The 27,669-nt window shown below is 48.5% G+C and overlaps 5 protein-coding genes across 12 annotated transcripts; 3 read left to right on the forward strand and 2 right to left on the reverse strand.

Moving 5' to 3' along the window:
* Positions 1-607: 607 nt before the first annotated feature.
* st14a (ST14 transmembrane serine protease matriptase a) lies at positions 608-7,986 on the forward strand. 2 transcript variants are annotated; one of them, XM_037267870.1, is made up of 19 exons: positions 608-1,011; positions 2,570-2,729; positions 3,207-3,337; positions 3,422-3,492; positions 3,565-3,731; positions 3,814-3,849; positions 4,060-4,294; positions 4,525-4,667; positions 4,763-4,866; positions 5,094-5,206; positions 5,275-5,411; positions 5,536-5,640; positions 5,718-5,825; positions 5,928-6,059; positions 6,169-6,306; positions 6,426-6,609; positions 6,764-7,035; positions 7,157-7,293; positions 7,500-7,986. In XM_037267870.1, exons 1-19 carry the CDS (start codon positions 970-972, stop codon positions 7,656-7,658), a joined length of 2,574 nt encoding a protein of 857 aa, XP_037123765.1. In that variant the 5' UTR covers positions 608-969; the 3' UTR covers positions 7,659-7,986. The 2 variants fall into 2 exon arrangements, with proteins under 2 accessions (XP_037123765.1, XP_037123766.1); XM_037267871.1 differs by having other exon boundaries at positions 609-1,011; positions 5,928-6,044.
* Positions 7,987-8,749: 763 nt separating this feature from the next.
* dhx34 (DEAH (Asp-Glu-Ala-His) box polypeptide 34) lies at positions 8,750-22,624 on the forward strand. Of its 5 annotated transcripts, XR_005099933.1 has the most exons (19): positions 8,750-9,847; positions 9,934-10,248; positions 10,415-10,672; positions 11,098-11,200; positions 11,306-11,523; positions 11,644-11,818; positions 11,885-12,078; positions 12,265-12,366; positions 12,443-12,709; positions 12,795-12,968; positions 13,047-13,149; positions 13,286-13,383; positions 13,563-13,814; positions 13,890-14,081; positions 14,211-14,358; positions 14,477-14,642; positions 19,168-19,302; positions 19,633-19,806; positions 21,728-22,624. XR_005099933.1 is itself a non-coding variant. In XM_037268242.1 (17 exons), the coding sequence occupies exons 1-16, from the start codon at positions 9,161-9,163 to the stop codon at positions 14,623-14,625; spliced, it is 3,435 nt and encodes a 1,144-aa protein (XP_037124137.1). In that variant the 5' UTR covers positions 8,750-9,160; the 3' UTR covers positions 14,626-14,642; positions 17,320-17,429. The 5 variants fall into 5 exon arrangements, 2 of the variants coding, with proteins under 2 accessions (XP_037124137.1, XP_037124135.1); XR_005099932.1 differs by lacking the exon at positions 21,728-22,624 and having other exon boundaries at positions 19,633-20,357; XR_005099934.1 differs by lacking the exon at positions 21,728-22,624 and having other exon boundaries at positions 19,188-19,302; positions 19,633-20,357.
* spred3 (sprouty related EVH1 domain containing 3) lies at positions 15,554-21,483 on the reverse strand. 3 transcript variants are annotated; one of them, XR_005099935.1, is made up of 6 exons: positions 19,618-19,861; positions 18,938-19,106; positions 18,778-18,839; positions 18,543-18,695; positions 15,713-18,290; positions 15,554-15,677 (listed from the first exon to the last, which is right to left on the reverse strand). XR_005099935.1 is itself a non-coding variant. In XM_037268246.1 (6 exons), the coding sequence occupies exons 1-6, from the start codon at positions 21,400-21,402 to the stop codon at positions 17,289-17,291; spliced, it is 1,554 nt and encodes a 517-aa protein (XP_037124141.1). In that variant the 5' UTR covers positions 21,403-21,483; the 3' UTR covers positions 15,765-17,288. The 3 variants fall into 3 exon arrangements, 2 of the variants coding, with proteins under 2 accessions (XP_037124140.1, XP_037124141.1); XM_037268246.1 differs by lacking the exon at positions 15,554-15,677 and adding an exon at positions 21,392-21,483 and having other exon boundaries at positions 15,765-18,290; positions 19,618-19,774; XM_037268245.1 differs by having other exon boundaries at positions 15,554-18,290.
* On the reverse strand, positions 22,491-24,427 carry psmd8 (proteasome 26S subunit, non-ATPase 8). The gene is made up of 7 exons (XM_037268247.1): positions 24,268-24,427; positions 23,819-23,891; positions 23,636-23,738; positions 23,377-23,542; positions 23,164-23,264; positions 22,978-23,089; positions 22,491-22,808 (listed from the first exon to the last, which is right to left on the reverse strand). The coding sequence occupies exons 1-7, from the start codon at positions 24,370-24,372 to the stop codon at positions 22,671-22,673; spliced, it is 798 nt and encodes a 265-aa protein (XP_037124142.1). The 5' UTR covers positions 24,373-24,427; the 3' UTR covers positions 22,491-22,670.
* nup88 (nucleoporin 88) lies at positions 24,352-27,387 on the forward strand. The gene is made up of 4 exons (XM_037268243.1): positions 24,352-24,467; positions 24,541-25,609; positions 25,813-26,392; positions 26,628-27,387. Exons 2-4 carry the CDS (start codon positions 24,660-24,662, stop codon positions 27,249-27,251), a joined length of 2,154 nt encoding a protein of 717 aa, XP_037124138.1. The 5' UTR covers positions 24,352-24,467; positions 24,541-24,659; the 3' UTR covers positions 27,252-27,387.
* Positions 27,388-27,669: the final 282 nt, after the last annotated feature.

Here is a 27,669-nt window from a genome sequence, read left to right on the forward strand (position 1 = left end):
CAAAAAAATAAGTGCATTCTAAAGCAGTTACAACTTGAAACTTTGAATAAAATATTTTACTTTTTACGAAAGGATTCGAACCCACGAGTACTTGAATTGTGAGGCAGGCGTGCAGACCACTATTGTACAGTGACGCAAGACATTACTCAGCATTCCCACTTGGAAATCTGGGAATTTCTCCAAACTGAAACCTGTGTTATGGCTGGAAGCAGGTGAGTCAGCGCTGGTGGATAGATCACCTTTACAATCGGGATTAAATCATCCAACCGATACCAAAACAAACAGACCGCACAAAAATTGAATCTATATTTGGCTCATATATCCGCCAATGAACGAGCTTAGCTGTCATTCAAATCGCTACCTTATGTCCCACCGTGGCAAATCCGCACGAAAAAGTAGTCCCTGCGCGTTTTGAAATTTCACCTTACAAAATGCAGAAATTTAGCACCATTCGTGTTCTTTTGCTATGAACGTATGTTGTCAGTGGTGATTAGTTTGCTGTTTTGACGGGTTATTTTATTTTTAAAAATATATTTTTAAAAGGTGGAGTTTCGTGAGGGAAGTGCCGACAGGTGCGCGGCAAGGCACAGCCACGCCCACAGAAACCTGCACTTTCCGGAAGACTTTTCCTCCTTCCCTTCTGCTCTTTCGCTTCATTTCTTTTCCGTTGTAGGACACGACCTGTCGACCTATATCTCGGTGACATTTTTGTACATTTTATAAAACAACTTTTAAAAGGCCTTTACGTCGATATCACAACGTTTAAAGGCGTTTTGACTTGAGTTTGTTGACCACTTTAGGAGGCCTCTGAGTTTGTTGACCACTTTAGGAGGCCTCAGAGATTGGAAAGCTTTTCAAGAAAGAAGACAAGGAGGAAGAAGACAAGGAGGAAGAGGAGGACAAGCAGCTACAACAACAGCGGCGGAAGCGGCTCAGGTGTTTTCATTTCTCCCTCCTCTTTGCACCTAAATGGACTACATGGACAGCGGTTTGAAGTACACCCCCAACCAGGTAAGAATTGCAGTAGTGGTTCGGTCCTCGTGTTCAATTAAATGAAAGATGACATTGAATGCACCTCTTGCGTGACGTCACGATGCTGATAGAGCGATAGATGATAGTTACCACTATGCAGCAAGATAGGAATATAGCCATATAGATATATCTTGTACGGTATATTAAGTTATGCATCGTGATGTCATTTAAATGTTTCACGTCAGCGATCATTTAATTGGACATCTCCAGTATTCGTGTGGAAAGTCCTCCAGCCAGCCATTTTCTCGGTTGTGATCAGTCTACCATGGTGGCGGTTCAGATCCAAATCTAAATTCCTCCCGATCGTCCACCCTGTCTGGGCTTGTTTCAGGAGTCCTTTTACTGTCTGTTAGAACCGGGATGCAAAAACAGAGTTGACTGGAAAAGAAAAAAAAAAGACAAATCAGACATAGTAGCTCCTGTGAGGTGTTCATTTTCGGGACAAAAGTGTGGCAAACTCTTTTATACTTTTATTTGTTTAGTAATGTGTTATTATAAAATATATGATCTATTTTGAAGAATTGCTAGATTGTCATTTCCATTCAATTCAATGTGGCAAGATTGCCTAACATATTGGAGGCACCACTGTATTTTGAGGTGTCAGCGTTGTGTGTGTTAGCGAGAGATAGCAATGTGTTGTAACACGTCTCCGTATTAGTTCATTCTGTTTTCAATTTTGCATCTGCCTCAATTAAGAGTCGCCCCCGCCGGCAATGAATGTGCGGCTTGGCAACTCACCGAGATTGCAGATATACGTTTAAGCAGTGTGTAAAAGTAGTGTGTGAGGGTTTCAGCTTGATAATGTGTTTCATTACAATAACAAACGTGTAGCCAAGTTGAACGGAGTTGCAAATATTGCTTCTTCAAATTGTTTTGTGGTGGTTGGAAGTCATTCGATTGAGTAGCCGGGCTCATTGGCAAACTTCCAGCCCGCCGTGTTGTTGTGCTCCTCAGCTTCTCAGCAGGTTTGACAGGATGTTACTCTGTGAAATCTTCCTCCTCCCTCTGCCCCCACTCCTCCTCTTCCTCCTTGCTCACCGTCGAGAGGCAAACGCAGCGAGTGGTGACTCACGCATAAAAGTTACCGTTTGAGTTTATAAGTGAGCAGTGAAACAGTTTGCTATTGGTGTGAGTGGCGCTAGGAAAGTGTAATTATTTCCCATCGACGTTGCACATTTGGTGTCTTTGCACAGGCTACGTTTGCAGGTCATTAAAGAGACAAAAACATTCCTTGAAGACGCAAGCAGGGACTTGCTGTCACTTACTGTATTATCACTTGAACATCGCTCAGGAGCCGCTTTTAAGTGGAAACATAGAAGCGGATTTTATAGCCCGACGTTTGCAATTGCGGTTGTGATGTTACGCTAGCGACTATAAATAGCTTCCGCTCGTCTTCTGCTAACCAAAACAGCAGCACCTAGCGAGGCACCTAAACAATCTGGTCAGTGAATTATTACTGCATGTACAGAGAAAATAAATGATATCTTTCTTGTAAGTTCCACGTTATTTGAAGTGCTTGCTTGTGTGTGTCTTCCAGAACAAGGAATGGGACACCACTGTCCAGTTCCTGCCGGCGTCGGACAACAAGAAGCTGGAGAAGAAAAAAGGTCCGGGGAAAGTGGGAGCCGTGATCGGAGTGCTGATCTTGTGCGCCGTCATAGCGCTGATGGCCGGCCTGCTGATCTGGCACTTCCACTGTAAGCGCATTCCCATTTTTCCAATGTACACAACACATCTTGATATATTTGGATGCTCAAATGAAAAAATAAAATACATCAATAATTACGCTGTGATATCTTTGGCGGGCTAGAACAATCTATTTTCTCAGTCTCAGAGCTTCTCCAAATGCTGCGAAACAAACGTTAAAAGCAAGAAAGTATCAACAGAAATAAAAGTCGACATCACAGAGAGCGTTCCTCGCTTTGTTTTCCTCGGCCCCCGGGTGTCTCCCGCCAAGCTGCTTTTGATGAAGCGGCTGAAAGTTGCGCTCGTCTTCTTCTTCATGTATTCTTGATGCTCTTTTATGGAGGAGGCGTCAGACTTGACGCGGCGCAATCCGTGGGGGCTTTCAAGGCTTATCAGAAAGAAGAAAAAAAGTCAGGCTAAGACATCAAGGGCTGAAAAAGATGAAAATGTTTGCATACTTTCCACATTTTGTTTTTTTGTCCCGGCAGTCCGTCAAAACGTCCGCGTCAAGAAGATGTACAGCGGCTCTATGCGCATCACCAACCAGGCGTTTGAGGAGGCCTACGAGAACGCAAACAGCTCCGAGTTCTTGGCGCTGGCCACGCAGGTCAAGACGCAGGTGCGGCCGCGACCGGCGCCACCGTGAGGACATTTGTGTCTTTGCATCTCCTCTTCCCTCACGCTCGTCCTCTGTCTTTTACAGCTCAAAACGCTCTACAGCAAGAGCCCGCAGCTAGCCAAATACTACGTGGGCTCAACGGTTCAAGCTTTCAGGTACGAAGTGTCGCGATGATGTCGTTATGGCCCCGTGTTAGCACTCACATTTCATTTCCATCTTTCCTGTAGCGAAGGCAGCGTCATCGCTTACTATATCTCCGAGTTTAGCGTTCCCAGCGGCCAGGAGGCGGCGGTGGACGGCGCCATGTCCGCCATGGACAAACTGGTGGACAAAGAGCAGCGCAGCATCTACAGGCCGGGCAACTCTTTGCTCCTGGAAGATGTCGTGTCTTCGGGTACGACGAGTTGCCCCAAAAGAAAGAAAAAAAACTCGCAATCTTGTCATGTTGATTAAATGCCAGTCTTTCTGTTTTACAGAGCTTGATTCCCGATTATTTTCTATGGAATTCAGCAGTAAGTAATCTTCCTCTTTGATTCCTTACCAGTTTAATGTATGATGTCAGCAAATGGAAAAATATGTTCAAATTTGATCAAATCACCATATTTATTATATTATGTACGCAAAAGTATTGAGCGCCTCTTTGGCAAATCAAGTTGTGACGTTTGATTACCTTTGAATATGTTTTGATGCAAATTCTGGTAATTTCAATGTAACCCTCTCAGGATTCTTGAAGTTTAACGAGCACACCAGGACCAACCTCATGAGCCAGATCAGGTCGCCCGGCTTCCCCGACAGCCCGTACCCGGCCAACTCTTTCATCCAGTGGCAGTTGCGGGCCGACTCCAACCATGTGATCGAGCTGAAGTTTGACACCATGAACCTGGAGGAGAACTGCGACCACGACTTTGTCAAGATCTACGACTCCCTGGTCGCCATCGAAGCCAACGTCTTGCAGGAGTGAGTCATACTTGAAGTCGCAGTGCTCAAGAATGACACAGTGGTGTGTGGGCGACCCCTGCTGGTTATGTAGCAAAGCTACACTTCAGGGTCAGGGCTAAAGAGCCACATGACATATTGTACAGTAGCAAAAAACTCAAATAGTAGATTGGAGAAAATAATTTTCAAGGATTTGAGTGGAGTTTTGTTTTTTTATAATCTTTTTTATGGACATTCCATTCTGTTTGTAGGATGTGCGGCTACTACTCACCCAGCGAGCCCCTGACCTTCGTGTCCTCTGGCAACGTGATGCTGATCACCATGGCGACCAACCAAGAAAAGAACTACCCGGGTTTCCAAGCACAAGTGTCGCAGGTGCGACGTGGTAGCAAAGGTAGGAAGCCACGCACAGACATGAACACACTTGGAGGTGAAATGTCACGGTTTTTCTGATGTAATTTTATTTTTATTTTTTATTTTTTTAAATAGGCACAAGATGCGGCAGCCACTTGACCGGAGAAGTAGGCCATTTTAGTTCACCCAACTTCCCAAATTACTACCCGCCTCGCACATCTTGCCAGTGGACCATCACGGTGAGGAGTAGGCACTACATTCTGAAAATAAATATTTATTTATGAGTCTCACTGCGATTCAGATAATATTTTAAAAAGTCAGTAAATGTCGCACTCCAATGCTGTAGGTGGTGGTAGTGAGCAGATACACCAATTGGCAGGGCTGATAATAATAATGAATGTTCAGAAATTGACTTGTAGCTTGTTAGAGTAGCATTACTAACCCCAGCAGTCTGTTCATCTCTTAGGTTCCTGATGAGAAGTCAGTGAAGGTGACCTTCAAAACGTTCTTCATTTTAGAACCAGGCCAGGACGAAAGCAATGGTTGCCGCAAGGACTATGTGGAGATCAACGGCAAGAAGTAAGTCCTGGTGCACATGAACCAAAATCCAGCCCATCTGATGTCTGTTGTTGTTGTTTTTTTAATAGGTTTTGCGGGGATAAGGCTGAAAATGAGCTCACAGAGACTAGCCGTACCAACAAAATGACAATCAAGTTTTTCTCCGACGGATCCTACGTGGACATAGGCTTCAACGCTACATATGAGGCAGTCGACATGGCCGACCGTAAGCAGCAATAATAATCATATCGAAAACTGGGCTTTCACCCCAAATTTAAAAATTGAGCCACCGTTAAAAAAAAAAAAAAAAAAGACATATTGTGATGATTTCCCGACGGTGTGCTCCGCAGCTTGCCCCAAGCAGTTCCAGTGCAAGAGCCAGCGCTGCATCAAATCGGAACTCCAATGCGACGGCTGGAACGACTGCGGCGACATGAGCGACGAGTTGAACTGCAGTAAGGCGTTTTGTCCTCGGCTGACCGTCGGGCTCGCCAGCTAGCGTGTTAAAATCATTGCTTGTTTCCTCGTCCAGAGTGCAGCTCGAGTCACATCCACTGTGACAACGGGCTGTGCAAGCCAAAGTTCTGGAGCTGTGACAGCGTCGACGACTGCGGCGACGGCACCGACGAGAGGAACTGCGGTACGGCGGCTTCATTCGAAGCATCTCAGTAAAATCGTGCTTTCTGGTCACTTTGGAGTCTGAAAAATAATTTGGAATAAATTACGCTTGCTGTCCCGACAGGCACGTGTTCTACCGGACAGTTCACCTGCGTAAACGGCAAATGCGTCTCAGAGAAGAGTCGCTGCGACGGGCGAAACGACTGCGGCGATGGTTCTGATGAGCTCGACTGTGGACGAGGTAATATCAGATCGGGTCACCCCGAGTGACTACTTTGGTAGAAGTTAGCTTAACGTCTTCATTGCATTTGTCGCTGCCTTGTTGGAGTACTGCCCAACTCCTCAATCACTGTTTGTATGTGTAGGTTCTGGTTCTGATTCTGGTTCTGTGGCCTGCACTGACCTCACATACAAATGCAAGAACAACAAATGCATCAGCAAAGTCAACCCGGAATGTGACGACACCCAAGACTGCGAGGACGGCTCAGACGAGGACACCTGCAGTACGTGTTTGGTTTCACTTTGTGTTGCTGGTGCATGTGTCATTTTGTGTCTGTGTGTGTATGTTTTTTTTTCTTTTTGGCACACATATTTGTTTGACTATCCTACGTTGCTTTGGCAGATTGCGGACGCAGCAAGTTCAAGTCGTCGCGTATCGTCGGCGGCCAGGACGCGGTAGCAGGAGAGTTCCCGTGGCAAGTCAGCCTGCAGGTCAAACGTTTCGGACACGTGTGTGGCGCCAGCCTCATCAGCTCCCGCTGGCTGGTCACCGCCGCCCACTGCGTGCAGGACGACGCCAAGACCAGGTAGAGTTCACTTTGGCTAGCTTCGCTCGACAGAAGGGGACACAACTGTGATAAGAGTCTGCTGAGCCAAATGATTTGTGGGAGCCGACTAAACCTTTCCCACTCCCGCCGTACGTCATCTGCTAACAATGAAAGGAAATCTTCTTCCAAACAGGTTTTCCCAACCGGGCACCTGGGAGGCCTACATGGGTCTTCACTCGCAGCGCAACATCAGCAAGTCAGTGGTGAAGCGAAACTTGAAGAAGATCATTCCGCATCCCAACTACAACGACTACACCTTTGACAACGACATCGCTCTGATGGAGCTGGACGCTCCTGTGACGTACAGCGACTACATCCAGCCCGTCTGCCTGCCCGCCGCGCAGCACCAGTTCCCTGTCGGGAACGTCGTCTGGATCACTGGCTGGGGTGCCACTCGGGAAGGAGGTGAGTTTCCCCGAAAAGCGCAGACAGCGGCCGCTTTGGCAAGATTGGGCGCGACGTCGGAGGCTTCCACCATTTTGATGGTTCCCATCTGAAACGGGTCTTCCACTTGTGTACCGTTCAGGATTCGCAGCCACGGTGTTGCAAAAAGCGCAGGTGCGCTCTATTAACCACACGGTGTGTGACTCGCTCATGGGTGGTCAGCTGACCACCAGGATGATGTGTGCTGGCATTCTGAGCGGAGGCGTCGACGCTTGTCAGGTAGTTGTTCCTGCCAATCATTTCTTATTTAGGTTGGGTATGCGCAGCATCAAACTCGGCCTGATTCAGCTAACTTTTTTAACTTTGTAAAAAAAAAAAAAAAAAAAGGGCAGCAACCAAATCATCCATTTAATGGATTGGGCCCTAATTTTAACAATGAGAGTAAAATTCAAATTTTAACTATGTTGTGCGTTGGTCTGCGTCAGGGAGACTCCGGGGGCCCGCTCTCCATTCAGTCTGGCGTCCGCATGTTCCTGGGCGGTGTGGTCAGTTGGGGCGACGGCTGCGCTCGTCGCGACAAGCCGGGCATCTACACGAAGGTCACCAAATTTCGCGGCTGGATCAATGAGAAGACGGGTGTGTAGAACAAAGAAGGCCACACGGAGGGCCGTGGACAAAAATATGGACTGTGACTCAGTGTCTGCGGTGTGGATTTTTAATGTCCCAGAAGAAGCACCACCGCTGCATGCGATGCTGAAAGACCACTGTGATTTTATTATTCTTGTCTTAATAAATTGTAAATAGTTCTTTTCTCGTGGTTTTGTTTTGATGTTTTGCATATTAGAATTGAAATGACATATATTGTTAACATGTGAAATATTGATCCTTTTGTTTCATTGCAATTGTCTTGCTTGTTGCTGTATTTCCTCACAAACTTCAACAACTGTAAAATCAAATCCATCCTACCTCTTATCTAAGTGTAGTGTCCCAGAATTTACCTTACTCAGATGTTTTTGATATCATTGTTCATATACTTACAGTTCCAATCAACGTGTAAATAATACCATAAAACAAAACGGTCTATTAGTTGACAGTCTAGATAAAAATGTCTCTCCTTAGCTTCTTTCAAAGTAAAGGAGGGAGATTTTTATCTCGACACTTAACATTAACGGAGTTCCCTGAATGTATTATCGTAGCTTTTAAATAGTTTCTGCGCTGTATATTATTTTTTCCTGAGATATTGATTTTTATTTTGTTTACTTCAATGGTGTAGTCATACAAATATATTATATAATATAGATATATTATATTATATCTTAGTTCATTTTCTGGACGTTTTATCTTAAATAAAATATTTCTAATATAATCCCTGGTTTGATTTATGTTTGTATATCTACTAAATTTCTATGAGAGATGGTGGGAGTAAACTTTGAGATTTAAGGTTTATTATTGGCCTAGTAAGTAAAATTATTAAAGTAAATTTTTGTATGGCATCCCTGGGTCATAATCTTGTGCCACCTAACTGCACTTGTAATCACGTCAAACCGTTAATATTTTGGGTCGCGTTTTGCTCCTAAACTGATAGCTTTAATTATAAATTTCTTCGTTCTTTTAATTTTTTAATTTTTACGGTTATGCCGTACAGTCGTGATTTTTTTTTTCAGGGAAATAATTCAATCAAGAACATTTTTAAGACTATGTTCTCTGTCGGACAATTTTAGAGTCGGACCGGAAGTTAATCCGTTGTTCATTTTCTTCCGTCCGGATTTCAAACAATTTCGACTTTCTCTGCCGTAAGAATTTGATGTTTTCACGGTTGTTGTTGAGATATATTTAACGTAGATGTTAAAATGGCCGGTTAGTCGTGTTCGTTTTCATCAAATGTGTTTAAAACGGAGAGGGTCTTGTTAATTGCTGGTGGTGAAGTTTCTCTTGTATGTGGGGTTGAAGCATAGCGACTATGTTTGATACAATCTTCCAGTTTAACTCGAGAATAACAATATAATTTGCTATTTTTTCGCCGTTAGTTTAAGTAGTACAGAAAAAACATTGTAGCAAAATGTGTATGTAGAGCATTAAGCCAAATTTAAGAAGTGCAGATAGTCTAAGGTGCACTGGCGAGAAGTAAGGGACTGAAACTGGGACCATGGATATAGATGGGAGGTCCCACAATCGGACTTGGGACTGGGACAGTCCATACTGCCGGGCCCAGCTGGACGAAATTTTCTTCCGTCAGAACGACTATATCCAAGCCGGCAGCCAGGAACACAAAGACTTCTGGGCCTTTTTTGACCGCTTCCAGAGGTTCAAGCTAAAGAAGGACATGTGTGGACATGGTCCGAGTTTTGATGAGGGCAGTCACTCAGACCAAACAGGGTCTTTAGACCTACCTAAGGAGTATGACGCCCGGTACCGCATCAATGTGTCCCTGGTTACCAGAGACATCGAGGAGCGTCTGGGACGATCCCACCCAAGTCACGGCAGGCGCGACTCTTCGGGTCCGAACGCTCAAGTAATCTCGGATTTCCGTCTGTCCTTGCTGCACTACCTGGACTTCAGCCAGCGGCAGAGCTTCGGCAAGTTGGCCAAGCTGCAGCGCGACCAGAAGAACCTGCCCATCTTCCAATACCGAGACCGCATCGTGGACCTGGTCAAGAAACACTCGGTTGTCGTGGTGGCAGGAGATACCGGCTGTGGCAAGTCCACTCAGGTGCCCCAGTATCTCCTCTCGGCCGGGTTCACGCAGATAGCCTGCACCCAACCCCGACGTATCGCCTGCATTTCCCTGGCCAAGAGGGTCAGCTTTGAGAGTCTGAACCAGTATGGCTCAAAGGTTTGTCTTCGACTGCATCCCCTACCTTTAAGACTATCACTGGCACATCTATGACTTACTCCCAACACGCAACCGTGTTTTTACAGGTGGGCTACCAGATCCGCTTTGAGACCACGCGCACCCTCGCCACTAAGCTCATCTTCATGACCGAGGGTCTCCTGCTGAGGCAGATCCAGCAGGACAAGATGCTGGAGCAGTACCAAGTGCTGATTGTAGACGAGGTGCACGAGCGCCACCTTCACGGCGACTTCCTGTTGGGCGTGCTGCGCTCTCTGCTGGCCGACCGACCCGCCGACCTGCGGCTCATCCTCATGTCGGCCACCATCAACATCAAGCTGTTCTCGGACTACTTCGGCGGCGCTCCCGTGCTGCAGGTGCCGGGCAGGCTCTTCCCCATACAGGTAAGCCTACACATACAGGGCGGACGCTCAGGAATGTTTTGGTCTCTCATAGCAGAAAATAGGCGAAAAACATCTTTATTTTTTTCCTCTATAAATTGTCCATGTCTGGCTCCCAAGAAAGTGAAACGTTCACAATTAAGTGTTGAAATGTGCATCCATCCTTCAGGTGCTCTATCAGCCCATCCCCCCTGAAGAGCAGGCGTCGTCCCGCATGGAGAAGCTTGAGCCCCGGCCGTACCTGCGCATCCTGCAGACCATCGACCAGCGCTACCCGCCGGAGGAGCGTGGCGACCTGCTGATCTTCCTGAGCGGCGTAGCTGAGATCGGCGCCATCCAGGAGGCGTGTCAGGTGTACGCCACTCACACACGGCGCTGGATTGTGCTGCCGCTGCACAGCACGCTCTCGCTGGCCCAGCAGGACAAGGTACCCACACCATTTTTGAGACTGTTTGTCCATGGCCGACCAACATGGATTTTGTTTTTTTTTAGGCTGATTGCGATTCTGATATTTAGTATCATGTTCGGCCTAATTCAAGAAAAATATATACAATGAATAAAATTAAAATATTATATATATTAATACCTATACAATGAATAAAATTAATAATTTTTCAATAATATTTTTCAGACTAACGTTAGGCATATTTTCATTTGTCTTTTTTTTTATGTACAATGATGTATTCTATTGCCCCCTGCTGGCCAAAGTGCGCACACCAAAAGTGGCAACTCAATGCCCACTGAATTTAATTTAATGTTGCAAAATTATGACATTTACTCGCTCTTTTTATTCAGTACAGTGCTTATAGAGTGCTGTTTGTCATTGTATTTCACCTTGTGTTACTGGTGTAGGTGTTTGACATCGCGCCTCCTGGTGTGAGGAAGTGCATCATTTCCACCAACATCGCAGAGACCTCAGTCACTATAGATGGCGTACGCTTTGTCGTCGACTCAGGTGGGCAGAAGTGGAAAAAGTACTCACACTCGAGTGAAAGAAGACTGGCTGCAGTAATTATTCACAAACTTAAAATGACTCCTCATTTGTGATTATTTTTCGCAGGCAAGGTGAAGGAGATGAGTTTTGACCCCAAGGCCAAGATGCAGCGTCTTCAGGAGTTCTGGATCAGCCGAGCCAGTTCGGAGCAGAGGAAGGGCCGCGCCGGTCGCACAGGTCCTGGCGTGTGCTACCGCCTCTATGCCGAGTCCGACTACGATGCCTTCGCCTCCTACCCTGTACCTGAAATCCACCGAGTGGCGCTGGACTCCCTGGTTCTGCAGGTGTGTTCCTGTTTTCACCTTTCAAATTTAGTGTGCTGCCCTCCAGTGGCCCGACAATGGAATTACACCTAAAGCCAACATACCTGCTGTTTATTCCAAGTGTGTTTGTTTCCCCCGCAGATGAAGAGCATGGGACTCGGAGATCCGCTTTCGTTTGTCTTCATCGATCCCCCGCCGGCCGCCAGCATCCAGACCGCCATTACCTACCTCAAGGAGCAGGGGGCGCTGGACCAACGGTGCGAGCTGACCACCATTGGGAGTGTGCTGGCCCAGCTTCCCGTCGACGTCGTAATCGGTAGCAACATCTCATCTTTAGGTCATCCTGTAGACTCCCACTAAACCGTTTTGTGTGTTCGCCCAGGAAAGATGCTGGTGCTGGGCTCCTTGTTCAACCTGGTGGAGCCCGTGCTGACGGTGGCCGCCGCGCTCAGCGTGCAGTCGCCGTTCCTGCGCAGCTCGCAGCACAACCCCGACTGCGCCACTGCTCGCCAGCCGCTGCACTGCAACCAGGGGGACCCCTTCACGCTGCTCAACACCTTCAACGCCTGGGTGCAGGTCAGCAGAGAGAGAGATTGACAAAAGGGAAATTCACTGCTTGGGTGTACCTAATCGAGTGACCTGTGAATTTGGATTAGATGATGATTTTCACATGAGCTAGCGCAGCCTCTCACATCTTTTGTCACTCCACGGCCGTGCCTGAAGAATCGCTCTCATTGTGTCGTTTGTTTTGGATGTCCACAGGTAAAGGGCGAGCGAGGCGGCGGTTCCAGGAAGTGGTGCCGTCGGCGAGGCCTGGAGGAGCAGCGGCTCTACGAGATGGTCAACCTGCGCAGACAATTTAAGGTAAGACCATGCTTACCTACAATTTTATGGAACTTTTTTGCTCTCCGTTGAAGTCACGGCTCCTTGTGGAGAACAGGAGCTGCTGAGGAGCCACAGCCTGCTGGAGGCGGAGGCCGACGACGACAAACGCGGCGACCGGCAGCAGCGGCGTCAGCATTTGACGGAGAGGAGGAAGCTCCATCAGATGAAGAGAGATCACGAGCAGCAGGAGGGCACCAAACGCAAAGTCCTCAAAATGGAAGAGGGCCAGGAAGGGGAGTTCTCCTCCGGATCCGACACAGAGCAAGCGGGACGAGGACGGAGCAGGAAGAAGGACAAGAATGGAGCTCAGGTGGACATCCAGGTAACAGCCCTCTACCAAAGCCTAATAAGGAGGAAGAAATTTGGCTTAAAGTCCAGACGTTAATTGTTTGCTTTTCCTCCACCAGGAAGTGAAATTCAAATTGCGCCACAACGTATCAGAGCTGCAGGACGCCGTCGGCGCCAGCCAGGATTTGTCATCCCGCCAGCAATCTCTCCTCAAGCTTCTTCTCTGCCGGGGTCTTTACCCTCAGCTGGCGCTGCCCGACGAGCACAACAGCACCCGCAAAGACACCGAGCAGGTCGGGATCTCCTTCTCACACCGCCATCTTGCTTATCGTGAGCCGTCTCTAACGTTGCTGCTGGACCGTTACTTTCAGGTGTTCCACACCAAGAGTAAGCAGGGAATCGTCATCCATCCCACCAGTGTGTTTGCCAGCGACCCCGAGGTACTACACGTGCGGGACGACATCCGCGATACGGGTAAGCCTTGTTTTCTAAATTGCTAAATACTGTTAAGTGTCCCAGTCGGTTCCATTTCCAGTTCTGTGATTCTGTAATTATAAACAAAACTGATGACTGACTTTGTGTTGACTGTTTGTGTGCGCCGACAAAAAAGGACGGGAAAGCGGCAAACATCAGCTGCTGGCCTTCGTCACCTTGCTGGAGACCAACAGGCCCTATTTGTCCAACTGTGTGCGTGTTCCTGCACTGCAGGTGAGTTCTCACTCTCACCACAAATTTTCCGCACAAAAGTAATGCAGAGGATTCGACCGCCGTTAGCGATGTGACAATAATTAGCGCTTTCTTTTTGTAACGAGCTAACATTAGACAAATGTCGTCAAACTTCTTTGGTTTGTATTTTTTTGATATTTGAGAGAAGATTGCATCCGCAGGCTCTGCTGCTGGTGGCCAACTCTTTGGACAGCAATGCCGACTGCTCCCGTCTGGTGGTGGACGGTTGGTTGGAACTGCAGCTGAAAGTCCCCGAGGAAGCCCTCAAGGCCCTGTCCACGGCGCTCTCCCTCCGGGCCGAGTGGGAGCGCCTCCTGCAGGCCCACTTGGGCCAGAGTCCCACCGCCGAGGGGTCCCGCAAGGCCACTCAGAAGCTAAGCGAGCGTTTGGTCCGCTTCTTGCTTTACACCGAGGTACGGTCGTCTCTGCAAATTGGCCTCGTGTCATATGGATCATTTTCCAGCAACGTTTGCTGTTGTCGTTTTTAGATCAACTACAGCCTGCAGCGTCTCTCCGCCCTCCACATTCAGAACCTGTACGTCGGACCCCAGGCCGAGGCTGAACTTTCTCGCGGCACCAGCGCCGGTCTCACGCCGCTGTTTCCAGGCACTGAGGCCAAGCCGGACCCAATCAAGGGAGGACTGCGCGTCACCAACTTTTTCACCTACAACTGCCTGACCGTAAGTAACGTACAATTTTGCCACACCGGTGTTAATCTGTCTGATTTGCTTTTCATGCTTTTTCATTGAGACAAAAATAGCGCTTTGCCATCTCGCATGAATAAAGATATTTTTTCCACTCCTCTTCAGGATTCCAGGGACCTGTACAGCGAGTGCCTGCGTACTTTCTGGAACTGTCCCAACTGCGAGCTCTACATGCCGCTGACGCCGCTGGAGCGAATGCAGCACGAGACCACCTGCAGGCCGGCAGGGGAACAACAAGAGCAGGATGGTGAAGGTGGGGGCACTTCCTTGTTTCAACACAAAGCTGCATTAGTCGTAAAAGTAAAAAAAAAAAAAAAGTCTCATCTAATTTTTTCTGTCCCTGTTTTGAAATCCGAATTTTTTTTCTTTAGGGGCGGATGTCGGGAAGCCAATCTCGTCGTCGTCCTCCTCCTCCAGTCTGTGCCGAGTCTACCACTGCGACGTTTGCAACCAGGACTTGACGCTGACGTCCACGGAGATCCTCAAGCACAAAAGGCAACACATGTACTCCACTAAGTAACATCACATTACATTGAAGTAAGTAACATTGAGGTGAAGAAATGAACTTCAAGTCAAAGGAAGGAGTGTTTTAAAATATAGAGTGAGGGTTTAATAATGATACAAACCCACGATATGTAACACCTCAAAGCAGCACATTGGCACAAAGTCAGAAGTAAGACAGCACGGAAGATAAAAACCTGCCTCGAGGGAGAGGAAAAAAAAAAAGAATCAGAATAAATATCGCAATAAATAAATAATAAAACAGGTCATATCTCATTAATTACTTTGAAACTCAGAATCATAAATACATACACACTGGCAGAAATGAAACAAGGTAAACAGTACTGAATATACAGAGTTACTCAGGTAAATCATAAGGTATTGATTACTCAAATCAAAAGGCACATTTATTAAGATGTAAGAACGGGCGGGGGGGCCTGCCGGTGTGTGTGGATGGGAACGCGTGTGTGAAGCGGAAGTAACAAACGCGTGTGTGTGTGCGCGCGCGGGTGCACGATGGCTTCTTTTTACGGCTTTGGTCCATCTGCGTCTTCAAGTCGGCCAGTGGACGTGTGTGTGTGTGTGTGTGTGTGTGTGTGTGTGTGTGCGTATGTGTGTGTGTGTGTGCGTGTGCGTGTGTGTGGGACAGTTGGGGAAAATGGCAGTTTACTTTCCTGGAGCTATTTGTTGTGGTGGTGGTGAGTTGATTCACAACTGTATCATGGCGGGTCTCAACTAATTCCACTTGAACCGAAATATTTCCATTTTGATCGAGAGAGAGAACTTTGCGTAACCATCTCGGTTGTCATTTTCAAAACTTTGCAGCTGCAGAGGAGATCATATAAGGGAAAAAAATGCACAATATTTACGTGACTGTTTAGGGGCAGGGCATACGTTTCTGTGTAGAAGGTGGGGATTCACAAATTTGGGGACTCAAAGTTCTGTACCGCTCGCATTATATTCCATCGTCATTGTCCGCTTTTCAGTACTGCTTGGCAAAAACATGGCGAGAATATAAATCTCAATACGGCGGAAAAAAACTAATTGTGAAAGATTAATTCATTACACTGACTTAATTATTTTATGATTTTATACTTTTCAGAAACCGATCGAATTACTGTATTTTCTTGTTTACTAGAGAATCTATATAAATGTCACTTTTTTTTTTAAATCGACTTACTGTAATAAATTAACTTTAATATAATAATATTCCAGTTTATTGACATGCACCTGTATATGAGAGCAGAAAAATAAGGGAAAAAATTTGGTAATAAAGTTATGTCACACAACTACAGGGGAAGTGGAACTTTAATTTTTCACGGCCTTAAAGCCGTTTTTGCACTCATTGGAAGAAAAAGAAAAATCTCTCAAGTAGATCTGTTGCCTCTCGTCTTTTACGTGAGCAAACAAATAATTGCTTTGGCGCCATCCTGAAGCATCTTGGTGCCAAAACAATGATGTTAAAGTGATTTTTTTATTTGGACAAAAGTAGCGCTTTGCCGCCATCTTATAGGGAAATTCTAAGGAAGGGCCCCGTCCTTCTCCGTTGGAAGGCTGGCTATAATTTTTGTGCCGTTTTTGTTTCATGGTGCGCCGTGAGATTGTCGTGCCTTTGCTCTTGCACTTGATCTGGTTGGATTCTGCGGGCGTAGCTAATGTTGCGGCCTCTTCCGATTGCTCACGATAACACGACAGTCTGCGCTGACTTCACTTTTTTCCCCTAACGTGACATACAAAAATACTCTTTGAATACATTGTTCATTGCACTTTTTTTTTCAATTTTCCGGGTGGAGGTATTGACACGTTAGTAGTTTTTTTTTTAACACGTGTTCCTTATCATCATTACTGCTAGTGGTTGGCATTGCAACTTTCCCCTTACTAATAATTGTCCTCATGCATTTGTTGACATTTTCTCTAAGGCTCGCGCTCTCATATTTATTATTTATGTATTTATTTTTCCCGCCGTGAGGTAAATTCGGAGGTAAAGGGCGACGTCTCAGGGTACTACAGGAGCTAACACCAAACACCTGGAGGACCTCCTGGGAGTTTGTGTGTGCCTTTGGGAGGGGAGGGGGGGGCTACTCATTGTGACAAGTAATAAAATAGACCAATTACAGACACTCCCCGACTTGTGAACAATTCGAACTCTTCCGTAAAAAGGAAAATTTCAAGTCGGAATCTGGAGTTGCGCAACTCCAGTGTAAAGAGATGTGTGTAGTTTTGGTGAGTTAGTTTGGTGTGCCATGAGATTTTGTAGTACAATAAAATATGTGCCTTGGCATGATAAAGGTTGAAAACACAGGCGCGACAATCAAATTTTTTTTTAAAAAAAGTCTAAATATCATGACCAGCAAAGTATGAGCCACCTTTCACTTGTTCATAAGTTGGGGAGTGTCAAAAAAATGTTTTTCCCTCTTGACGGACATTTCAAAACCTTAACGCACTCTCGTTCTTGCGTTAAGTTTCGGGGTCGGCGTAGATCCGCAATGAAAGGCTCCATGAAAGGTGGTCTGAGTGCGATGCACCCCCAGTACAAGAAGGCCCCCCGGGTTGAAAAGAGAGAGAGCGGAATGCAGCGGAAGGCTTTGGGGAGGGGGGGTGGCTTTGGAGGTTCGGCTCACGTCGAGGGGACGACCCCCCCTACCACCCACCCCCCCATCGCTTCCCGCCTCACACCCGGTCTCATCGTACCGCCTTGTGCTTTCCCCCGCAGCAGCCGCACCTCTCGCCACAACGCAGGCAGGCGCGCAAAGGCAGGTAGCAGCACATGCAGGGCACGAAGAGCGACAGGGCCACCAGAGCCAGCCAGCGAGCGCAACACAGGGGGTGCGGGTGGCCCCCCATGGAGTCGTCGCACGAGCAAGGCTCCCAGAACTCGCCCTCGGAGTCCGACATGCAGTGGTAGAGCAGGCTCTCGGCGCACCAGACGCAGGTCCACTGGCGCAGGCAGTGCAGGGCCGGGTCGGGGGCGTCCCTGCAGCGGCCCCGACCGTTCTCCGAGGCGCTGAACACAGAGCGGCAGTACACGCAGCGGGACGAGCACGACGACGACGCCTGCGGGCACGGGCTGTCGTCGTCGGGGGAGATGGCGCCCGGGTCCCCGCAGGCCCCGACGCCGCCCCTCTTCCGAGTCCGCGAGCGGGGCGTGGCCATGGAGGTGTGGATGCAGCAGGGCGAGGGGGAGCCTTTGCCGGTCTCCTGGGGGGAGCCGGCCCCTGAGGACACGCCCGACACAGCGTTGGGGATGGACACGCAGGTGGGCGAAGGCGAGGACAGACGCTGGGCCGCCTTGCTGTCCAGACTCACTGTGACGTCGCAGCCCGCCGTACCCAACCCGGACATCTCCTTCTCAAAGCGGACCACGCACAGCTCCGATTTGTCCTGCAGGCTCCCCCCGCTACCTACGACCACGCCCCCGGTCAGCCCCCCGACCATAGTCCTGGTGGCTCCCGCTCGTCGATAGTCCTCGTATCCTCGGGACCCCCACAGGTCCTTGCAGGGGTCCACGCTGCGCAGGTCGCCCTCCTCCAGCAGGGAAATGGTGGGCGAGAGGGGGGACAGAGGTGATGAGGCCGGCGGGCCCGCGGGAGGGGACGGTGGCGCCGGAGGCGGGGGCGGCGGTGACGGGGGATTCAAGGCGCTGGTCATTTGCGAGAGCTGGTATTGCCCCGGCCTGGCGTGGATCTGCAGAGAGGGTGTCGAGTTACAGAGTCAGGAAGACAACAGCCCGCCGCTAGCACGTCTCAATTGGCATCACATTTCACTTGAGTAGAGGTCACTTTCATCTTCATTTCACTTCCTGCACGGCCGCAACGAACGCAGCACTTTCAGGTGTAAAGTTACCCCACTTACCCACTGCCTGCCCCGAAGCTACTTAGATCCTTTTCTTTCTTTTTTGCTTGGCATTTGACCCTCCCAAACGGAGCGGCGTCCTACCTGAGCCGGCGTCTGCGTGGTTCCGCCGGACGTAAAAGCAAATTCGTCGGCCCGCACGAAGCAGGTGGAGGACGACTCGCTGGTCACGATGGTGATGGGCTTGGGTAGCATCTCCTTCCTGCTGTTTGACGACGACTCGCTGCCTGTATGGGACTGACAGAAGTCGCGCATCATTGCGTGATTCCACCAAATGTGTCGCAAGACATGAACTGGAACCAAAACAAAAAACACTCACAGCTTGTCCGTCGTCCTCTGTGTCCGCCTCCTCCGGCGTTGATGACGAGGGCGAGTCTGAGCCTAAAACATATCAGTGACTTTTCAACTGCCCCCCCACCTCTTTGAACTTCAAATAAAAAGAATACTACAGACTAAAGCTTGGCGGGGTGCACGCCCACCTCGGTCCAGCTTGTCGATGACTGCCTGCAGACCCTTCTCGAAGGAGATGGCGTCTGCGGGACTCTGGAAGGTCAGACCGAACTTGCGCTCGTCCACCCGCCAGTGATGAAAGATGGGATTCACCTTGTTGTAGACCAGCCCCCTTTGCACAGAACACTCCAGCACCGGCTAAACACACACAGGCAAGCAAGTGATCTCAACATGTCTGTGTCGTTTCTCGTTCATGAAGGTCTCTCTGTAATTTGCAAGGAGAAGTGGAAACATCTGCAAGGAGCTGCTGTAAGCCACAACTCCCATCCAGATGCTCCTGCTGAAATAACCTGACTCCAGCTCCAGATGTCACCACTAGGCCCCGCCTCTTTTGGTATATATAGTAATTTCAATTCATAAAACCACTTCATTTCCTTACAGTCTCTTCTAGTTTTGTACAATAAGATGATATTCTTCTGTCACAACGAAACATTTCTTTTTTTGTTGGGCTGGAATGACATCGCTCAGGGGAAATCTGGTAAACCTCCCGGAATTATTTAAGCGGATGAATTAAAGGTGTAGAGTAACCTTAGACAACCAACAAGAGCGCAGTTGGCCTCCATTCAAAACTTTTTGCATAACAATATTCCAAGCCCACCCCAAAATGACCAAATCCTCCTCCACCACCACCTCCTCATATTGTGCTCACCGCTCGGTCCCGCAGCCTCTCCCCGCGGATGACGTACTCTCTCCGCTTGTGGCTTCGCCCCTTGCATATCACCACGTGACTGAGGCCACCCCCGCCAAGGGGCACCCAGCCGCCGCTGGAGTCGTCACGTGTCATCACCACGGCTCGAACACGCACGCTGGAGGAGGCCGGAAAAGACAACGTGAGATGGTGAGAGCGTGACCACGGCCGCGTCCTCGAATAATTTAAAAACATAATGCTTGAGGAATTTTTTTGTCCACCCCGGGTTACCATTTATTTGGTCAGCCGTGTCAACAGTTGCCCGTGCTATGCATAACGGGAACACGCCACCAATTTAAAAAAAAAAAATCTTAACAAATAATGCAGGAATTTTAATGCCCGGGCAGGCTTTTATTTTCAATTTGGCCCTTAATTGTGGCGAGGGTTGGCTAGACTTGTCTCTCCGACTTTTCGGCAAGTCTGAGCCCTTTCAGACTTAATTGACATCACATAGTGATGGCACCAACATCTCGACAATTGCTAATTAAATATGCTAATCTATTTCGCTGGTATACTCGGATGTCCTGTTTTAGCTGCCAAAGAGATTTTGAGCATGTAGTCCACTATAGTGATGAACAATATTCAAATCGACTTTGCAATGTAGTAGAATGCAATTTTCAAATCCCATGGGTGACTTCTATAAAACCAAAACATTTATGTATAATACATTTGATTATTGTGATATAGAATATTAAAAAAAACAACAACATAGGACGAAGACCTTGAATAAAATCACGATTCACAATCGTATTATTGGGCGGGTCAATATCAGATTATTTTTCTAAATCGTTCAGCCCAATGTAGTCTTTTATACGTGAAATTTCATAATGAACTATAGAGTCCATTGGTATAGCGCGTATGAATGAATGATTCCGAACACAGGCCGCCCATATATGCGACGTTCAAGTGCCAAGTAAGAAAATGGGAAAAATCTCAAGGAGGAAGAATAAGCGTTTCCCCAGCTACACATCAATGAACGCCGTGTGCGCGCGCACGTTTTTTTTTTTCGTCAGAAAACATCGCGATTATTCCATCAGACGACGCTTCCCCCCTTCCCTCCTCCCTTCCTTTCTCCCTCCTCTTTTCCATCCCGCCCCTGCCCCTGCAAGCCATTAAGAAGACATATATGTTGTTTTTTTATGAATGGAGCAAAAAGCAAGGCGAGGTTGCTGCTGGTTTTCTTGTATTAAGAAAAGGCGCGATGGGGAGAAGGAGAGATCATGATGAGGATGTGTGGTGGGGGGAGGGGGAGGGAAGAAAGGGGAGGGGGGAAATCACATTTCATTCATAAAGTTTGGCTTTAAAAAATCATAATGAAAGGCTGAGACACGTTGATAAGAAAAAAAATCACGACTCCTCTCGCCTTGAATGGCGCGACGCTCCCTCCCTCCTCCTCATCCTCCCCTCCTGGAAAGACAAACTCGCTATTTTTGCTGTTTTCTTTGTACCTCCTTCCTTTTATCCTTCCTTTCTATCACGTCAAGCCACGTAGTTGTTCACCTTATGGTTATGATTTATTTTGCCTGCTAGTGCTGCATGCATGTCCCTTTTCATTCATGTATAGATGACGTGTTAATGAACATGTAGGCGGCTTTCGGAACACCAAATAATAGGAAGAATGCATCGGCAGACATGAATGCACGTAGGTTTGCTTGTTTGCTGTTGTTTTTAGTCATCATGATGATAATTAAAAAAAAAAAAAATCACATCGCGCTCTTCATTCCGGGGGACTTACTCGCCCTCCATGGCTCGCCGTTGCCCGCTCGCCAGAGCCCACCGCGGGCTCTCCTCTCGCTGTGCTCAGCCTCCTCGCAGCAAACACACGCCGATGGGGCTCACATCGTCCCCGCATCCGCTCGCTCACCTCCCCGCAGTCGGCCTCTTCTCCGCCGGGGCCTCCTCGACGTCGTCTCGGCCGATCAGGACAGGCTGGAGGTTGCAGCAGCCATTTTCCGCTGGCAGCATCCTCCCTCCCTCCCTCGGTCCCTTCCTTCCTCCCTCCCTCCCTCCCTCCTTCCGTCCTCTCTCTCTCCCGCGCTACCTGCTGCACATCCGCACTAATCATTGACAGGCTCGTGCACGCGGCGCGGCCATGTGAGGCACAGTGGGATGGCTACGCGTGGAGCGGGCGGGCGTGTGCGCGCGACGGGGTCGATGAGGAGAGCAAAGGCAGCAGCACCATGGACAGCGCCGGCCATTCACACAAGACTAAGGTGGGGATTTGGACAAAAGTAGGTATACGGTACACTGTGATATCATTCCTCCCCTCAAGTCCGGTTTTGATTCATGCTTTTTTCTTTCCGTAATACCTGCTGTTTATTCATGTGTCTATGCTTCCTTTTCTTTCAAGCATCCTTACACTGCTTTTTCTGCCTTCTTCAGACCTTCTTATTCAAGCATCCTTACATCGCTTTCCATTGCTTGAACCAACTTTCTACCTTGATTCCTTACTTCCCTCAGACCCACCTTGATTCATGCCGCCTAGTATTTTTCTGACATCCTCCTTTGTTCATTTCATGTTGTCCTTTAATAATTCATGTGTCCTTCCATTGCTTTTTTCCCCCACTTTTCTATCTTCTTTGTTCGTTGCATCCTACCTTCCTCACTCAGACCTGCTTTTTAGTCATGTATCCTTAAACCTTTCCTGTGCTTGGAATGACTTTTCTGCTGCCCTTCTCCAACACACTTTTTATCTATGAATCCTTCAAAATATCTTGATGGACAGAACAAGCATTTTTTCCTTCATTTGACATAACCATGGTGGAATTTTAATTTATGCAGTAAAAGGTGTGGCATCAAAAGCCAAGTAAAACCAGCAAGTTTGATTTTTTTGCTTCTTCTTTTTAATGAAGTTAATTACAATTAGGAGGGGTTCTGTTTAGATTTTACAAGACAGACAACATCAGATGTCATTGTAGAAAGACAATAAACATCAGTAAGTTTGGGGTAAAAAAAAAAAAAAAAAAAAAAAAAGGCAATAACAATCTGAACGTATTACACTTTGTCCTGTTTGCTCAAACGATCATCTCCAGCTGCCTGGCGTACTCGATGACCTGCTGCGCCAACTCCGTGGACGGGATGCTGACCTCCTCCGTGCGCTGTTGCTGACTGCTGAATGAGTAGCAACCGTCCGCGTTCAAGATCCAACCTCGCTGAAGGACAACGGCAGAGCAGAGTTTTTCAGAAGGTTCAGTTCGCAGAAAATTGACAAATCAGGAAATGGAATCAAGTCGTGAGCGTCGCGCTGAGAGTTGTGGTTCACAAGAGTTCCTGGTGAGTGTGTATATTTATTTTTTTGTGTCGGAATAAAAGCACAGGTACCTTTTTAGCATACTCTGTCATCTTTTTTGATGACGTGAAGAAAAGCACGCGTGTGGCCTCGGTAAATTGAATCTGCTCGTAGGCTTTCTCGATGCAGCCGGCGATCTCGTCCCTGCATGGAAAAAAAACAAGTGGACAAACGCTGAAGTTGGGGCACCTCTGTCTGGTTAGCACAGCTTTTCTTACCGAATGGTGTCGAGCAGGATGTCTATAAAGAAGGTATAGCTCTCTGCCGGAATGTTGCCTTTGGCCAGGAACACCTTGTTGTAGCTTCCCTCCATTAAATACTAGAAAAGACAGCAAGAGACAGACGTCATTATTGAGAGGGCCCAGCCAATACAGATCATTTCCGCCGATTATTTAAAAGAACATACAGTGAATAAAATCATTTGATCTTACCTGCTCTAAGGACACAGGATGCCTGATATACACGTTGGTCTGAATGTCACGTGCACTAAGCCGTTCCAGCTCCGTGTGGAACTCGGACACACGATTCTGCGAGAGCAGGAAGAGCAGGTTGAGTCCCAAAATCTGGTGCATGTAGGCCGCTTCCGGTAGCTCTTCCCTGGACAGCAAATCAAATGGAGGTAAGTGTCAGTCATTTTCATCATACAAAAACACTGATTTAAGAATTAAAAACAAAAATGGAAAGCATTACTTGTAGTCGAAGTAGTAGCACTTGAGCTGGGCCATGTATCTCTCAAAGGAGGGGATGTCTTTTTTCAGGATACTCCACAAGGCTCCAATTTCAAGGACATCACCTGTGGGGGGAATAATGACATGTTCAGGATAAATCTTAATTTATAATAATTACAGGTATAAATCATAAGGAAATACTCACGCGCTAAAATAAGCTGCTGCTTAGTGAACGTGGAGCCACTTGTGGGTAGAAAGTTCAGCTCTAGTAATGACACCTGTAAAAATGTAAACGTGAATATGCCACATTGCTAATGGGGAATAAATAATCAACGAATGCTTGAATTTGAAAAATCATCGAACAATACGAGAAACTTATACACGAACGTCAACTAGATATTACACACATTTGGCAAACATTTGAACCCTAACAACACCACCTTTAGTACGTTTTAAACATATCCTTGCGAAAGAACGTATCAAATAAATACCAATTGGCAAGTTTTAATCAAGTCAAGACTCAACATATACCAGCTAGCAAGCTTAGCCTTCCGATAGCTCACGACACTGGTAACATGGTAGCCGTGAATAAACAGACGTTACAGGTTCCACTGCAAGTATTTAAAAATAACAGTCCTAATCGCAGAGCTCTACCTTGAGTTTAGTGAGTAGTTCGCCACATTTACTAAGATTGGGGCTTTTCTTGTTCCACTCTGCTTTAAGCGTATCATACAGCCCCGCTGTCTCCCTCAACGCCATGGTGATTCTGCAAATAACAGCACGACACCGGCCGACGGAATGCGGCAGACGTGTGTCGTAAAACTACCACGAGCTTCCCACAAGCAACGTTTCAGGTGTCGAAACGGGCGTCAATTCCGTCGCCATATTGGATGTGGAAAAGTGGCCTTAGTTCTGATATTTTGGCAGATCTGACACATCAGATATGGCGGATGCATCTCAGCACCCGAGCAACTACTAGTGGATGTCTCTATGTACACCCTACATGTATGAAGCTCCGCCCCTTTCCGCTTTGAAAACTTATCAAGATGGCGGCGTTCGGTACGGACCGCTGGCTCAATAGTTTGGCAAACCACGATATTTTCAAGAAAATACGCGACGGGTTGGACTCGGAGCCCAAGACTTCAGAGCGAGCGCTCGCTAAGAACCTCACCTTTTGTTTGGGGGCCGATTTTTTCTTATGGGACGACGTGGAGCGCGTCTTTTACACGACCAACCTACGCCAGTTGAACGTCGCGGAGGAGCACGGCGGGAGCTTCCAGACGCTGCTGTGCATCAACCCGCCTCGCTTCCCTGTGTGCCAACTTCTCCTTAGCCCCACGCATGGCCACGTTGCGCTGGTGGGCCAGCGTGGCGCCACGGTGCTGGAGCTCCCGCAGCGGTGGGGCAAGAGGTCAGAGTTCGAGGGCGGAAGCAGCCGCGTCAACTGCAGGACTACCCCGGTGGCCGAACGCTTCTTTACCAGCTCGCCGTCAGTGAGTCTGCGCCAGGCGGCCTGGTACCCGAGCGAGACCGGGGAGCCGATGCTAGTGCTCCTGACGTCCGACAACACCATCCGCTTTTATGGCTTGCGGGCCCCCCTGGCCCCTGTCAAAGTGGTGCAAGTGTCTGATGACGACGGTGGCAACGTTCGCGCAACTGCCCGCTCCTACGCGGCCTCGCTGGGGGAGATCGCCGTGGCCTTTGACTTTGGCCCGGTGACCCGTGTCAGGGAGAGGCCCGTCTACCCACTCTACATCCTCTACGAGAACGGCGAGACGTACCTGTGCCACACCAGCCAGACGAATAGGGTGAGCGTGAGCAAGCGCGTTGGTCCCCTGCCCATGTACCCGGCAGCCGAGGACAACTACGGCTACGACGCCTGCGCAATCCTCTGCCTGCCATGCGTGCCCAGCATCCTGGTCATCGCCACGGAGACGGGCAAGCTGTACCACTGTGTGGTGCTGGAGTCTGAGGACGACGATGACACGGCGCCCAGGTGGGGGCAAACGGCTTGCGATGGGGGTGGAGCATGGCTGGAAAGTTTCGGCTGGATTTCCATGGCATGTACTCCCCCCCCCCCAACTGTTTTATATCGATTTATTCCTTCAATTGAGTAAATTCCTATTGATTTAATTTTATCTCATTAATTCCCATCAATTTCAAATTGAAAATCGCTGTGTTGTTTTTTTGCAATTGTAGGTGGATAGCAGGCGGGGTGCCAGCCCTCTACGTGTTTGAGTGCGTGGAGCTGGAGCTCACTCTGAGGGTGGCACCGGGTGACGATGCTGAGGAAGAGTCTGACTTTTCCTGCCCCATCCGACTACACCGGGACCCGCTGTGCCCGCGGCGCTACCACTGCACCCACGAGGCGGGCGTGCACAGCGTGGGCCTCATCTGGCTGGACAAGCTGCAGATGTTCCTGCACACGGGCGACGACGACAAGGACGGCCTGCCCGAGCTGGCAGCCGAGCGCCGTTGCGCCGTGGAGCACATCGTGTGCACGCGGCCCCTGGCCAGCAGCCGCCCGGCGCCGGTGCAGGGCTTCCTCATCGTGGCGGACCTGGCACTGGGCGCCACCATGATCTGCGTCAGCGCCTCCTACGAGTGCATCCTGCTGCCGTTGCTGAGCTCTGTACGGGCACCTTCGCCTCCGCTGCTGTGCACGCAGTCCAACCCGGGCTCGGGCAGCTCGCCCCTGCGCGGCCTGGCGGGGAGCTCCTTTGAGCAGCATGTCCGCAACATCCTGGCGAGGGGCTCCGCCAACCCACTACTGCTCAAGGCAAGTCTTTTGTTGAGGGGGCCGTGCACTATTTGGTGCATGACCCTTTCTCTTCTCAGCTTATTCAAACAATTAAAATAATAATTGATATGGGAGCTCTCTCTAGTGGTGTAATAACATTCCAAATTTGCACTTACTATTGCATTTTATTGCTGGTCATGGTTCACTGTACTTGGTGCCAAATGTTTGACAACCACAAATGTTCTGTGACTGAGTGAAATTTTTCTTCTTTCAGGCCGGCGATGGGGAGCCGTCACCTCAGGAACGCCTTCAACTCCTGAGCCGAGCCACGCAGGTGTTCCGTGAGGAGTACATCCTAAAGCAGGACATGGCGCGCGAGGAGCTCCAGAAGCGCGTCAAGCTGCTGCGAGGCCAGCGGGCCAAGCAGCTGGAGGAGATGGCCCAGTGCCGAGAGGAGCGCCGGAGCCTGCGCGAGACGGCCGAGCGGCTGGCTGACAAATACGAGGACGCCAAGTACCGGCAGGAGGCCTTGGCCGAGCGCGTCAAGCGCACGCTGGCCGGCCAGCAGAGCCGCCTGCCCATCCTGTCCAACAGCGAGAAGGACATGCGCAAGGAGCTGCAGGCCATGAGCGAGCAACTGCGCCACCTGGACATCTGCATCAAGCAGGTGAAGATGAAGATGGAGTACCAGAAGACACAGGTGGACAAGGACGCGCCCTTGGCTGCCGGTGAAGCCCCCGGGCGGGCCTCCATCTTGCTGAGTGGCCCACAGAAGAAGGTGGTGCAGGAGGTGCTTCGAGAAGAAGGCCAGCAGATCGTGGACATGATGAAGAGAGTCAAGGAGATGTCCTGCCTCATCGCCATGAGGAGCTCCGACTTGTATTTGGACCTCAAGTGAGACGTAGTTGATGTCACCGCCTCTACTTTTGACAGCACTCTATTTTCTAATGCCGCAACATTTTGGAAGCGTCTTTCAAATGGTTGGATGTTATATGTTGGTTAAAATATGTTGAATAAATTTTTTTCTAGGTTCAGTGTCTTTTCTTTTTTGTGACAAATTAGATAGATTAGATACATACATACATACATACATACATACATACATACATACATACACACATACATACACACATACATACACACATACACACCTACATACACACATATATTCATACATATATTCATACATTCATTCATACATATATTCATACATATATACATTCATTCATACATTCATTCATACATACATACATAATTTTGTCCGTGTTGTATTTTTTTTTTTGTCCAGTAGAGGTCACTTCTGTCCCACATTCCTC

This window comes from Syngnathus acus, chromosome 13 (assembly GCF_901709675.1).
Source record: "Syngnathus acus chromosome 13, fSynAcu1.2, whole genome shotgun sequence".
Classification (NCBI taxonomy): domain Eukaryota; kingdom Metazoa; phylum Chordata; class Actinopteri; order Syngnathiformes; family Syngnathidae; genus Syngnathus; species Syngnathus acus.

Excerpts from the sequence above, each read along its gene's own strand:
- st14a (XM_037267870.1), top strand. The coding sequence starts at position 970 with ATGGACTACATGGACAGCGGTTTGAAGTACACCCCCAACCAG. Across the intron at positions 6,307-6,425 it reads CTCAGACGAGGACACCTGCA|ATTGCGGACGCAGCAAGTTC; the intron begins GTACGTGTTTGG and ends TTGCTTTGGCAG. Across the intron at positions 6,610-6,763 it reads CAGGACGACGCCAAGACCAG|GTTTTCCCAACCGGGCACCT; the intron begins GTAGAGTTCACT and ends TCTTCCAAACAG.
- dhx34 (XM_037268242.1), top strand. The coding sequence starts at position 9,161 with ATGGATATAGATGGGAGGTCCCACAATCGGACTTGGGACTGGGACAGT. Across the intron at positions 12,969-13,046 it reads CCCGCAAAGACACCGAGCAG|GTGTTCCACACCAAGAGTAA; the intron begins GTCGGGATCTCC and ends CGTTACTTTCAG. Across the intron at positions 14,359-14,476 it reads ACAAGAGCAGGATGGTGAAG|GGGCGGATGTCGGGAAGCCA; the intron begins GTGGGGGCACTT and ends TTTTTTCTTTAG.
- spred3 (XM_037268245.1), bottom strand. The coding sequence starts at position 19,851 with ATGTTTTTAAATTATTCGAGGACGCGGCCGTGGTCACGCTCTCACCAT. Across the intron at positions 19,107-19,617 it reads AGAGGCTGCGGGACCGAGCG|CCGGTGCTGGAGTGTTCTGT; the intron begins GTGAGCACAATA and ends GTGTGTGTTTAG. Across the intron at positions 18,291-18,542 it reads CCACGCAGACGCCGGCTCAG|ATCCACGCCAGGCCGGGGCA; the intron begins GTAGGACGCCGC and ends CCCTCTCTGCAG.
- psmd8 (XM_037268247.1), bottom strand. The coding sequence starts at position 24,372 with ATGGCGTTGAGGGAGACAGCGGGGCTGTATGATACGCTTAAAGCAGAG. Across the intron at positions 23,739-23,818 it reads GCAGCAGCTTATTTTAGCGC|GTGATGTCCTTGAAATTGGA; the intron begins GTGAGTATTTCC and ends TTCCCCCCACAG. Across the intron at positions 23,265-23,376 it reads ATCCTGTGTCCTTAGAGCAG|TATTTAATGGAGGGAAGCTA; the intron begins GTAAGATCAAAT and ends TGTCTTTTCTAG.
- nup88 (XM_037268243.1), top strand. The coding sequence starts at position 24,660 with ATGGCGGCGTTCGGTACGGACCGCTGGCTCAATAGTTTGGCAAACCAC. Across the intron at positions 25,610-25,812 it reads GACGATGACACGGCGCCCAG|GTGGATAGCAGGCGGGGTGC; the intron begins GTGGGGGCAAAC and ends TTGCAATTGTAG. Across the intron at positions 26,393-26,627 it reads CCAACCCACTACTGCTCAAG|GCCGGCGATGGGGAGCCGTC; the intron begins GCAAGTCTTTTG and ends TTCTTCTTTCAG.